Source organism: Hylaeus anthracinus, unplaced genomic scaffold, assembly GCF_026225885.1.
Source record: "Hylaeus anthracinus isolate JK02 unplaced genomic scaffold, UHH_iyHylAnth1.0_haploid 11985, whole genome shotgun sequence".
NCBI lineage: Eukaryota > Metazoa > Arthropoda > Insecta > Hymenoptera > Colletidae > Hylaeus > Hylaeus anthracinus.
The window spans coordinates 11,970,791-11,984,240 of NW_026534333.1; the positions used below are offsets into that span (position 1 = coordinate 11,970,791).

General features: G+C 38.8%; 1 protein-coding gene across 1 annotated transcript in view; it reads left to right on the forward strand.

Annotated features, from left to right (window-relative positions):
- LOC128886632 (uncharacterized) overlaps positions 1-13,450 on the forward strand; it is a 28,486-nt gene that overhangs the window by 4,425 nt on the left and 10,611 nt on the right. Inside the window, exons 2-6 of the mRNA XM_054141693.1 lie at positions 680-1,128; positions 3,106-4,087; positions 5,609-5,931; positions 6,530-7,011; positions 7,599-7,744. Coding sequence (XP_053997668.1) covers positions 892-1,128; positions 3,106-4,087; positions 5,609-5,931; positions 6,530-7,011; positions 7,599-7,744 — 2,170 coding nt within the window. The 5' untranslated portion in view covers positions 680-891. The remainder of the gene's footprint in view (positions 1-679; positions 1,129-3,105; positions 4,088-5,608; positions 5,932-6,529; positions 7,012-7,598; positions 7,745-13,450) is intronic.

The following is a 13,450-nucleotide window of genomic DNA, read 5'->3' on the forward strand; positions in this document are numbered from 1 at the left end:
TTAACTATAGATTACCAAAATAAATGATTTTATTTTAAGTGTTACCTCATCAAAATAATATACTTTATTTGCTGAAATTTTATGTCCCATTTGAAATACTATTTTATTTGAATTCTGAAGAATCTATTATTTAACAGGTTGATCGCCACGTCACCCATATATGGGTGACTATACTTTTCACTAAAGAACTAAAAAAATTAATTCTGAGGGTTAAGCATAAAAGGAAACGGATTTAAATGAAATTCACGAGTTTCGATGAAGTTACAAAAATAAATACCACGATAGATATTTGATTACGTAGTCTGCGATAGTCTAAGTAATATTTAATCCTAACGGAAATTTTCAAGAATATTTGAACTGACAGTCAACGTGTTAAAATAGTATTTAAAATATTTTCTCAACAAATATTACCCACCTCTGCTCGTATCTCAGTAATTAATAATTACGCGTCTGTCATTCGCTCTACTTCCTCTGATAAGGTAAATTCGTCGTACATCCGATTCTCAAGAGCCTCGTTTGGACACCTCCGCGTTAAACTCATGGGTAGCACGTGACCAAACTCAACGCGTGTGTCATTAGCTACCCGATAACGGAGCACATATCTGTCGTTATCGCTAATTCAGCGAAACCAGAATATCCACACATGCACGCGTACATGGTTCGAATTCTTCTTACGCAGTCAGAAAAGGACGGGACGGGACGAATTGATTCGCGATGCAACAGTTTCTCGCGTGGTCGCCGAAACATCGGAGACACGTGTGAAAGGACACGCTGCGCATGCGCGAACGCAATATATGCAATGATCGAATCGAAATTCCGTTGGATTGCTGAATAGTTGATTTTTGAGAGGCGGTTGTTCGAACGAAAAGATCGGCAGGAAACGACGAAAGAATGAGCCTGTCGCCGGTTGCCAACAGAAGTTTCCTCCACGGGGATCGTAAACAGTATTCGACCTCTGATAAGATCGTTTACGCGACACTCGACAGCCTCGCTTTGAAAAGGGCACGGTTGCCTCTACAGTTGTTGCCTATCGATGGAAACAAAGTGGTTATTGAGAATGCTGGCAAATCAAAGAAGAAAAAGAAGAAGAGCGTTTGCGACGATGCGACCGCGAGATCCAAGTCGAAGGTTCGTGTTTGGTTGTTACTTAAAATATTATTTTATTGGAATTATGTTTACAGGACTTGTTAGCTTAAATGGTGTCGTATTTGAAATATTTTCTCCTCAAATGTTACGTAGTTGCAACAGAAGGTGTTTGTAAGAAGGAATTGAGAAAGCTCGGTAGTCGATCGGTATGGGTGTGGAGAACTCGAAATCACGGGAAAGCATCGGGTGGACTCGTAAACCGGAAAGTACCGTCGTGAATACGCTATATCCTACTTTCGAGAATAAGTTTTTCCACGGTACTTCTGATTTGGAATACTACTTACGTACTCGCCATACGATTACTTTCATTAGTTTTGAATTTATTAGGTGCAGGTATCAGTTCTGTACCTTCCTATTCAATCAGTTGTTGTTTATTTTTATTTGTAACCCTGATTTAAACAGAAATATGTTCTCGTCATTTAATTACGTAGGACCAATTTTCTAAGTTCTGTAACTTTCTATTCAATCATTTGTTATTTATCTTTATTTGTAACCCTGATTTAAACAGAAATATGTACTCGTCATTTAATTACGTAGTACTAATTTTTTAAGTTCTCAACCTGATGGCCGTTATAATTATTAGCTTCCTTGATTTTGAATTTATTAAGTGTAGGTATCTGTTCTGTACCTTTCTATTCAATCATTTGTTGTTTATTTTTATTTGTAACTCTGATTCAAGCAGAAATATGCACTCGTCATTTAATTACGTAGGACCAATTTTCTAAGTTCTGTACCTCTCTATTCAATCATTTGTTATTTATCTTTATTTGTAACTCTGATTTAAATAGAAATATGTACTCGTCATTTAATTACGTAGTAGCAATTTTCTAAGTTCTCAACCTGATGGCCGTTACAATTTATCTACATATACGAACTTCAGTAGTCATGCAGTTTTGCTTATTATTCTTTTTCTAACAAGTTGCAACTATAACAAATAATTATAACAACTGTAAACGAATAATAGTAAGCAAAATATTGCTCTGCATGTAACGTCCATCAGGTTGAGGACTTGGAATTAATTTCTACACCTAATATTTCTTCGAGTGCACAAAATATTCGAATGACAACGTATGCTTTATTATTGTATACAATTTTTCTTTTATTCATAAATACATTATGAATCGAAGAGTGTTGCGTGACTAGAGAAGGAAATGCTGCTATAATATAAGACATATCGCAGAAATGTATGTTCGTACATGAGGGGAGTCATTCATCATCTTCTATTAAATCATCAATTTCACTCGCCGCAATGGTCCATTCAAACGCGTATTGCGATAACAGGCTGCTGCCAAGATGCAATATTTCAATACATCGTCAGTACTCGCAAGTACTTGACGATTCCAAACTCGTTCGAATACCTAGATCCATATTCTCGGGGAATTCGTGGCTTCGCTTAAATGATGTCGCGAAAATACTAAAGTATTCCAAATCGTACTCGATAATTCGAAAATTCGAATAGCTAGATATTCTCACTCGCGGCTTCGCTTAAATGATGTCGCGAAAATACTAAAGTATTCCAAATCGTACTCGATTATTCGAAAATTCGAATAGCTAGATATTCTCACTCGCGGCTTCGCTTAAATGATGTCGCGAAAATACTAAAGTATTCCAAATCGTACTCGATTATTGCAAAATTCGAATAGCTAGATATTCTCTTCGCTTCGCTCATTCGAAACGTCGTTCGTGAAAATTTCTCGGATCTCTCGCTATACGTGATTCGCGTTCGAATGGGCCCGAAGGTCGTCGCGATATTCCCTCTCACCCGAACGGATCGAACGCAGATCCACGAATGGCGGGACTGTCTTTGAAACAGTTACGTTTTCTATCGCATTCCGCGAAACGATTTTCTACAAAACCGTTAAGAATGCCGTGGCGTCAAGAACAAGTTGTTCGTCGCGAGGAGATCGTACGTCGAACGCAGATGCAAACCTATTAAATCACGCCGAACGTTTCATTTAGGTCGACGGGACGGCTGTTCTACCCGGCCAGCACGTTGGAGACTTGTTGGGATCCACGACGCCTAACCAGGACGAAATGCAGTCGAGGACTGTCGAAGAGGTATCGAGCTCCGTCGTCGAACATGTTGGAAGAAATCCCACTCCTCCACAGCAAGTCGATACCGATAACAGCGCAGATAATACCGCGATAAAAGTTGCAGATTATGATCCAATTGATCAATACTCGAACAACTCATCCAACGATGAAAACGCGCCGCTCTTCGACTTTGAACATCTGAACGACCGAGCAGAATCGGTATCATCGTCCGACGACTACGAGAAAATAGAGTTGGCGCCTAGAGTCGAGGAAGTGTCCTCTAACATCCACACGGAATCGAAAGAAAAGTCTTCGTACGCGGATGGCGTGTTTCTAAAGTCCAAGTCCGCCATCGACCTGACCAGGAACAGTTGTTTGGACGCTGGGTTGGGTCTGGAGGAAACATTGGTCGAGGAAAAGTCGATATCGGAGTCGCCAGCTGCCAACGACGACTGCAATCTCGGCAAGAAGAAGAAACACTTTGCCAAAAATGTGCTGCATTTCGTGCCTGAGTACCTCGTGAGGGGGCCGAGGGCCACGAAGAAGAAGAAGAAGAGCAATCTCAGCGTGTCGCTGACTTCCCTGAAACCGAGATCTGTAGACGCGAAAAGCGAAATGAGTTACGAGTCCAGGTACAAGTCGAAGAGTTTGTCCAAGGACAAGTTGAAGGATCTGAAAATCTCCACGCCGACGAACTTCGTTCATGTGGCGTCTGCTACCAATCCGCGCCTGGTCCTCAACCAGTACGTGGTGGGATTCGGGTTGGAGCAAGTTGTAATTAAACACGCGGAAAAGTGTGCCACGTTGCCTCTTCTCATCGGAAAGAACGAGGATACCACCGAAAGTCTGGGGGGGCAACGATCGATCGTAGCCGAGAAAATGCCCTTTCATGGCTCGTCGACTCATGGTAAGCCAAATTATTCTCGCTTGGCTGGTGATGGGACTGACTTCGGCACGGTAGTGCCTCGATTAGTGCAGGAATATACTCTTTAAAAGACTGCGGACTGTTACTTTCATGAGCCATAAACTAATTACGTTCGTAAATCATTTCAAAGTGTGCAATATGCGGTCAGATAACGGAGACATTACTTATCGATTCTGGCCCTGTATCATGCTATTCCTCGATAAGATTGTTGTTGCTTTTTTTTTACACGCTTCCTGGTTATAACCGTAGAAATATAGAGAGAGAGTAAAAGATACATAAACCTGCCTTTAAGTGGTAACGCTCAACTATTAACTAGGGATGTTCGATTCCGATTCGATTCTTTAGAAAATCGATTCTTTCGGTAAAAAATTCGATTTTCGGAATCGATTCTTTGGTATTCGATTTTCCCCAGAATCGATTCTTTCATGTAAGAATCGAAGATCGATTTTTCTTAACAATTAAAGCACATTCGCTCCTACGTTACTATTCGAAAATAGCATGGGAATAGTGATGAAAATATAGAGTGACAATGTAGAGTCTCTGCCTCTGGTGCAAGAGGACGAAAAGTAAAAAAATAAATGATCGATTCTTTACAATAATCAATGCCGAGCGGAAGAATCGTATGGGAATCCGTTTACGAAAATAAAAATAAAAAAGGAAACAAAATAGCCGATTCTTTTTAAACCGATTCTTGCAGAATCGATTCTTTGGTTTCGATCTTTAGGAGGAATCGATTCTCTCATTCCGATTCAAAATCGATTCAATAATCGACTCTATCCGGTGAATCGAACATCCCTACTATTAACGCTAAACCTACTACGGCCAAATAGATGTTTTCAAACTTTTGTCTAGAGTTCTTATATACAATATATCAATTATAAACAGTTTGTAAGAATTCGCCGATCGGCATCCTTTTGGCGGGACACGCGCATTGTCGCTCTTTTGTTTAACAGAGCGTCGTCGACAATCGTTGACGAACAGTCAGTCGGCCGACGGATTTCATGGGGTTCGGTCGTTCCAAAGAAATTCATTTTTACTAGAGACTTGTGTTAATTCATATTTCCATCTTGAAATATATTTGCATTCAATTGAAAAGTGTATTTAACACAAATCATTCGGCCACTTGCACTAGAAATATTAGGTCGTCCCATAAGCTCGTGCTGAAGACTGTGTCGAAATTTAATAAAAACACCACAGAAATTTTCTAGTAACGGTATAATGACTATGCGAGAGTGGTGAGAAACTATTGTGAAATGAGACAGATTACCTTTTTCTTGCGACACTTAAGAGTATGTTTCACATATTAATTTAAGAAATAGAAGTATTAATGCCACGAACTTTTAGGACGACCTAATAGATAGGAACGAAATGTCGGTAGGCTTAGTGTTAAAATGAGAAAATAAGCCGTGGTTACGTTATTAAAACCAAAGTGTTAGTGTTTATCTGTCTGTATAGAGTGCTTCGAGCCGTCGATCATAACCGGAATAAACGCATAAATTCCAGGTAAATGCAGCACTGGGCTGGACGAAGCGAACCTGAGACAAGAATTCCTTCGCGAGCTGCGTGAAAGATCGGCAAAAACATTGGAGTTCAGCCAGCAGGTGAAAACGAGCGAAAATCGAGCTGGCGCGCGCCAAAGGAAAAGATACGAGCCGCAATGCGAGCCGACTTCGCGATCGCCGCGTGCCAATTCGAGTTTTCTATGGAGCAGCCAAACGAAGAACCTTTTACAGAATTCAAGACTCGAGGCCCCACTATCCGCGACGTTCGAGGACGTCGATGGACAGGACTACGACGACGTTGGACCGTTGACGTTTTCCAATCAGGTGATTCATGCGTATATCGTCTCTTAAAAAGCGCACAAACTCGTTCTTTCTTTCATGGTGCAGAAACTAGGATTACTATCATTCGTATAGATTACTTTTGGGGAAATGTCAGCTGTAACTGCAATATTTAATATCGATATTATTCGGTGTATAAAGCAGAGAAAATGTAATCAAGTTTCAAAGGCAGTATAAATTTTAAAACGTAATTATGACAGAGTATGTGTATGCTTTTGCAAAATTAAAAATTTAAGCCTTGATGCGGCTGTAAGAACGTGCATTAGTGGGGGAATGTAGTAGTATCGTATCGGGTTGTCTGGAAAGTCCATGCCGATTCTTGATAGGTAGCGCAGGTCTGAATATGTTGAAATGGCTCAAAACAAATAACATATACGTACGTATATGTACATCCCTTAAAAGGTGGAAAGTTTGTGGAACAAAATGGTACCTGTGTAATTCAATAAATATATGTTACGATTCAAATGTGCCTTTGAAGTTTTCTTACAAATTGCCACGAACTTTCTGGACAATCTAATATAATTTATAAACGTGGATAAAGAATACAAAATTTGAATTGCTTGTTGGATGGTTTTCCAATCAGGAGGACTATTACGATGACGTGGGTTCACCTACGGCACTTCTCAACGGAGATCACACCGACGACCTAGCATCCAAAGATTCCGAGTGCATTTACGATGATGTTATGGCTCTGACCAGCGCGACATACGGTTCAGACAGTCGTTTTAAAGAGAGCGATTGCTCGAACCTCGTTGATAACGAGTCGAGTATCAAGAACGTATTGGGAAACGTTAACTGTGGTGACGACGAATCAACCCAAGAAGATTACGATCATTATCTGTTCGTTACCAACGATTATTCCAGCGTGGATGACGAGGAGACGAATGAAATGCAGGATGACGAACAGGGTGTATACGATGACGTCGGTTTACCGAGCGAAGAAAAAGTCAACAGTCTCTACGCAGGCTCCACGACTGGTTCTATCGTAGGCAAGGAATCCGAGTGGGAGGACCTGGAGGATCCGACGATAGGTCGTTCCTGTCTCGCGAGGAAGAACGATTTATCGTAAGTGTGGCTAAAAATTAGATCAGGTTGATGACTCAGTAACGACTCATTATTATGTAAGAATGATTCAGAGACCAATTAAGTCCTAATGAGTAAATAAAGAACCAGATAACAGGAACGAATACGTTGCAACAGCTTAAGACATTGAAGAAAGTAATCACTTGAATGTTATAATATATTAGGTTGTCCCAAAAGTTTCTTTCGCTTGATTAATAAGTAATACGTGCACGATATTTTATGTTTCATGTTACATTACTGAATTGTGCACGATTCATTTTCCTCCATTACTGTTACAACATGAATATCTATGAAATTAGATTGTCTATTTATATAAACACGACCACGTAAAGTAATTGAGCGAAAGCAACTCGCGAAAGAAACTTTCGGGACAACCTAATATTTACGAACATGTTAATTTGATTTTGGAAGAATGGTACCTCCTTAAAATTGAATGAGTTAACTTTAACATTTACTGGTACGATATTTGCAGGACGTATTTTTAAGGACGCATACTTTCAGAGAATCCTAATAAATGAAAGAGGAATTGATGTTTCGTAACGTTTTCTAATTCTTTTCTCGGTTTTCAGTGGGAAAAGCACGGAGACACAGGTCGTTTCCAGCAAGAAGAAGGCTGGTCAAAGATGGTCACGGAATGTGAGGCGGCAACGTTCCATGGCGTCCAGGAAAAGTCGGAAATCTGTAACCAAACCGATCCGCGATTCTGCGTACTGCGGTAAGTTATTATTATTATTCGGCTGTCTGGAAAGTCCATGCCGATTTTTAGTAGGCGGTACAGGTCTGAATATATCGGAATGGCTGAAAACAAATACATCTGTACATTCCTTAACAGGTGGAAAGGTTGTGGAACAAAATGTTACACATATAATTCAATAAATATTCTATATTAAAATTCAAATATGCCTTTGAATTTTTCTTAAAGATAGGCATGAACTTTCCGGACAACCCAATATTTTAATAGACCTCGTGTATTTAATAAGATAAGACAAATATCACAGTCTTAATCAAATGTCTATACTAGATTCTCTAGTTTAATGTTAAATGTTTATGTACAAACCAAAATAGTCGTTGAATTGCAACCTAGTACCCGTTCTCGAATCGACATAAAGAATCGAATCAAATAAGACAGCAAGAAATGCTGGTGCAACCGTTGCGTGACGCGTCACCGTTCGACACGATAATTCACGTTCACAGTTTCCGCATTAGCAGGTAGACAATCGTAGTTATTACATACCGTTACAATAATGCACCGTCCTACCCATCGATCGCGATAACTCGAGAATTAACCGATTTTCTTTCCGTCTTCGCAGAGACATTTTACCCCGCTTGTGCAGTTTGCGTAGATGAATGACAACGGCAGAAAGTAGAGATCCCTACTTCACGTGTATCCAAATAACCGGGTACACGGGTAATTAATGGCTCCGTGTTTTAATCCCTGTATTTTTAATACACGGGTACCCCGGGCATCGAGATACGCTGACACCCAGATATCTAAATACGCTGACACCCGGATATCTAAATACACGGATATCCAGGTACGTATACGTGCATCGAAATGCACGGGTACGGTATCCAATTATTTTTATATACAAACTTTTACATAATGATGCTATTGTTCTAAAGTAACGATCCTTATTAATTTTGAAAAAATTGATATGCAGTAAAGTAAATAAATAAATAAAATATAAGCATAAGAAGAATAAGTATAATAGAATACATTTTTTATTATAGTATAATTAGTAAAACTTTATTTACTAGTTAAAATAAATATTCGAGTCACGGGTAACAATAGATAATTCGATGTATGCGTACGCGTGTATTTCGAGGCACGTGAACGTACCTGGACATCCGTGTATTTCGATACCCGGGTACCCGTGTATTTAGATATCCGCGCGTCGGCGTATCTCGATACCCGGGTACCCGTGTATTAAAAATACCCGTGTTCTTAATCCCTTAATACTTCCCTTAGTACACGTGTTCCGCGCACCCGTGTATCTTAATACCCGTTCAAAACCGCGATCTCTAGTAGAAAGTCGTGACCATCGAAAACACTAGATATCGCATGCAGATATCAAATGGAAGATTCCCGAATGCTTACTTTCCAAGCAGATCATTCTTCGCAAAAGATACGAATGAAACATATTAAACACGCGTAGTATCCCATTCATTGCATCATGAAATTTACAAGCGCTTTTTTTTCTTTCTTTTTTTTTTTTTTAATCATTTTCTCATCGCATGTCGGTCGTACTAACTGTGCTTTTACGATGCACGGATACATATTTCGCAGCAATTTTTCCGTTTCTAACGAGTTTCACAATTAACCGTTTTCTACCATTGTCCTTTTACGCGGCTTCGGCGCGCAATTATACGCGCATCGGCAAACGTTTCCGTCTGGTTAGCCTGTTCCTTTTCGCTGTGGGAGAGTTAATGAATAAAACTGCAGCCTCTGACGACCGTAACGTTTTCTCACCAGCAGAAACAATTCGTTTTGTCGCGGCAGACGCGACGCAACTAACTGTAAGCCGGTAAGTGGTATGTAACGCTTTCTTTCTGCGAGACGAGTGTGCACGAGCAACGGCACACAACGGCGACACCTGTACAACAGTATGCGCTCTCTCAAAGTCTTCGGCGATGCTCATAATACGAAGGACACGCGAGAGAAATTCCAGAGAGTGGCGTTTACCTTGAAGAATTCGTGTACAATTTGTGCTGGGACGGGCAAAATGTATTTGAGAAAAGCGCTAGAACACTGCGAACACTTCTCTAATTGATATTCCGTTTGTATGCGAATGATTAAAAGTACGAGCACGTTGTAACGCGACAGCTGCGCAACTACGGAATAATTACTCTCATTCGGCCTCATTATCGAATTTAGAAGACGAAGACATCGTGTAATTGCCTGGTTAACGAATAACGAATACATTAGCATTTCATATTCGTTTTATTTCGCATGTGGAATACATTCTTATTCGTATGTACTTATATTTATGTGCCTGTGTACCTTGATAATTATACTCGTTTACTATCAGGTCGTCCCAGAAGTTTCTTTCGCTTTTATTAATAAGTAATACATGGACAATAATTTATGTTTTATGTCACATTACTGTATCGTGCACGATTCATTTTGCTCCGTTACTGTTACAACACGAATATCTATGAAATTAGATTGTCTATTTATGTAAACACGACCACATCAAATAATCGAGTGCAACTCGCGATAGAAACTTTCGGGACAACCTAATATATGCAGATTGCAAGTTGATCGACCGACAAACAACCCTATAGGAGTCACCAACAATCGCAAGATTAATACGCAGTGGTACGAATGAGTACGAAACACAAGTGCACGTCGATATTTGGTCACCGCGATACAACAAGTTGTTCGTCACACGTTCGCTATACACATTTCAAATTTCCGATGAAATTTCACTTACAAAATCATTCGTACGTGCCCATTCCTTAACACGTTGATCACCATGTCACCCACACGTGGGTGACACTGGTTTCCACCGAAGAACTAACAAAATTAATTCCGAATGTCAAGCATCACCGGAAACGAATTTAAACCAAATTCATGAATTTTGATGAAATTACAAGAATAAATACGACGATAAATGCTCGATTATGCAGTCTCCAATAGTTTAAATATGTAGTGTCCACGCCTCCAATACCCAAGAATAAGGAGTCAAATAAGAACACGAAACGTAGGATAAGGGATTGGTCTTGTAGGTAAAGCGGTCGACTGTGGATCCGAGGATCGTGGGTTCGAATCCCCGTGCCTTAATTTTCGGTTAGACTCCTACAAATAATATTTCATTTTAGTAGAAACTTTAAAGAATATTTGTCTGGCAGTCAACGTGTTAATTCGCGTTAAATCCGCAAGAAGGTCACGTATGTATCAACGAAAGTCCCATGCACTATACTAATACTAAAGCATGCTATACTAAAGTATTAGTGTAATTCAGTGGACCCATGAATCCAAATCACACACGTGTACTCATTTCTGTCGATTCATCGACTATCGCGAAACCGAAGCGAAAATAATTCCATGTTCCTCGGGGCGCGTTAATCAACGCCTCATTTAATCGAGAAACGTAGGCGATGTAATTGATTCGACTTAGCGATTTGCACCTAAACGTATCGAGTGTCAAGGTCGCGCGAGGTCCACGACACAACAAAGCGCCTACTCTCCATCGGTTCCGACTTCCGTTGCATTCGTACGTGAGCAGACTTGACACCGAGAGACACGCTCTTTGATATCGATAGACAAATGCAATCCTAAACATTAGATAGTGTTAGAGGTCGAAATGGACGCGCGATTTCGCTGAAAAAAAAAAAAAAAAAGAAGTAAACTTTGTTCTTCTCGAGATGAACGATGGAACAGCTCGCGCAATGCATTGTACCATACTATCGTCGAAGTAATCGCATAGTCGCGTATCCCAAGTAAAAGTTAGCCACTCGTGTTTTACGACGGACGAGGCACGCAACGTCTATAACACTGACGATCATATACAGAGTGTCCCAGCCTAAGTGATACAGAGCTCTAACTCCAAAACTATCGGCCGAATGGAAAATTTCAAATATGGAAATTGCATGGTAAAATGGTGCTCATGTTTCAGCGAGAAGGAATTTTTGTTAACTTTGTTATTTAACGAGATGTGATGGTCAAGTTTCGTTTATCAAATGAGAACTATATATTCTTTTTTATACCATGCGGTAGTATTTTTTCGAGATGAATTCATTAAGCTTTAATGTATTCACCCGATTTTTATTAGTTCTCGAGCTATAACGCTTCACAGTTTACTAATTTTCAGGGAAAAAACTCGGTTCGTCCGAAATGTTTCACATTTGCGCTTCACTTTCCTTTACGTTGGAATCGACGGAATTTGATTAAGTAACAATTAATCGTTTATAAATACAAGCTAAATACAAAGCTAAATTGTCCTGGGACGGACAAAATATATTTGAAAAAGTGCAAGAACCGCAAACACTTCTCTAATTGATATTATAAAATAAATACAAAGCTAAAGCTTTCTTTAGCAGTAAAAGATGTACCGTGTTGCGAGTAGCCTAAGACTTTTTCACGGTAATACACAGTGACTCCCAGAAATATTCGGACACCAGTGAATGGTTAGCTTTATGACTTAATATCGTAGTTATTAAAAAACTACTCGTCTTCGTTACTTTTTCCAATAATAAATCGTTTATTAACATTATGAATGATATATACATTAATCCAAAAATTTACATAAATTACATAATAGCAATAAACAAACGAAAGAATAGCGCATTTTCGGGTCACAAAAATATTCGGACACTATGAGGTATAAGATTTATTAATTAAAATTAAACATTATATGTTCCACATTAATATTTTGTTCCAAATCCCTTTTCTTTTATAATATGTCTCAATGGATTCGGCATATTGGAAATTATTTTTTTTTAAATATTCTGTCGAAATGAATGCCCATTCTTCTTGAAGCCTAATTTTAAGTTCTTCTTTGAAACGAATGGGTGTCTTGCGAATCCGTTGGTTCAACTTATCCCACAAGTTTTCTTTAGGGTTAAGGTCTGGTAATTGTGGAGGTGGATGAAGGACTTTGGGGCAATTATACAATAAAAATTCTTAGAAAATGCGCGACTTTTGTTTAAGATCATTATCCTGGTAAAATTTAAAATCTTCAGCAATCCCCATTTTTATCTGCACTTTGTTTTAAATTGCTTTTTAAAAGATTCAAATAAGCATTTTTATCCATGATGCCATCGATAAAAACTAAATTGCCAACGCCGGAAGTCGAAATGCATCCCCACACCGTTACACTGCCTCCTCCGTGTTTTATCGTACCCGAAAATGTGATATTCTTTAGTTTGTTTATTGCTATTATGTAATTTATGTAAATTTTTGGATTAATGTATATATCTTTAATAACATTAATGAATGACTTATTATTGGAAAAAGTAACGAAGACAATTGCTTTTTTAATAACTACGATATTAAGTCATAAAGCTAACCATATACTAGTGTCAGAATATTTCTGGGACACCCTGTATATTACTGTGAAAAAGTCTTAGGCCACTTGCAACACGGTACATCTTTTACTGCTAAAGAAAACTTTAGCTTTGTATTTATTTTATAATATCAATTAGAGAAGTGTTTGCGGTTCTTGCACTTTTTCAAATATATTTTGCCCGTCCCAGCACAATTTAGCTTTGTATTTAGCTTATATTTATGAACGATTAATTGTTACTTAATCAAATTCAGAGGTGGGTAATATTTGTAGAGAAAATATTTTAAATAACAGATTCTTCAGAATTCAAATAAAATAGCATTTCAAATTGGACATAAAATTTCAGCAAATAACGTATTTTATTTTGATAAGGTAACACTTAAAATAAAATCATTTATTTTGGTAATCTATAG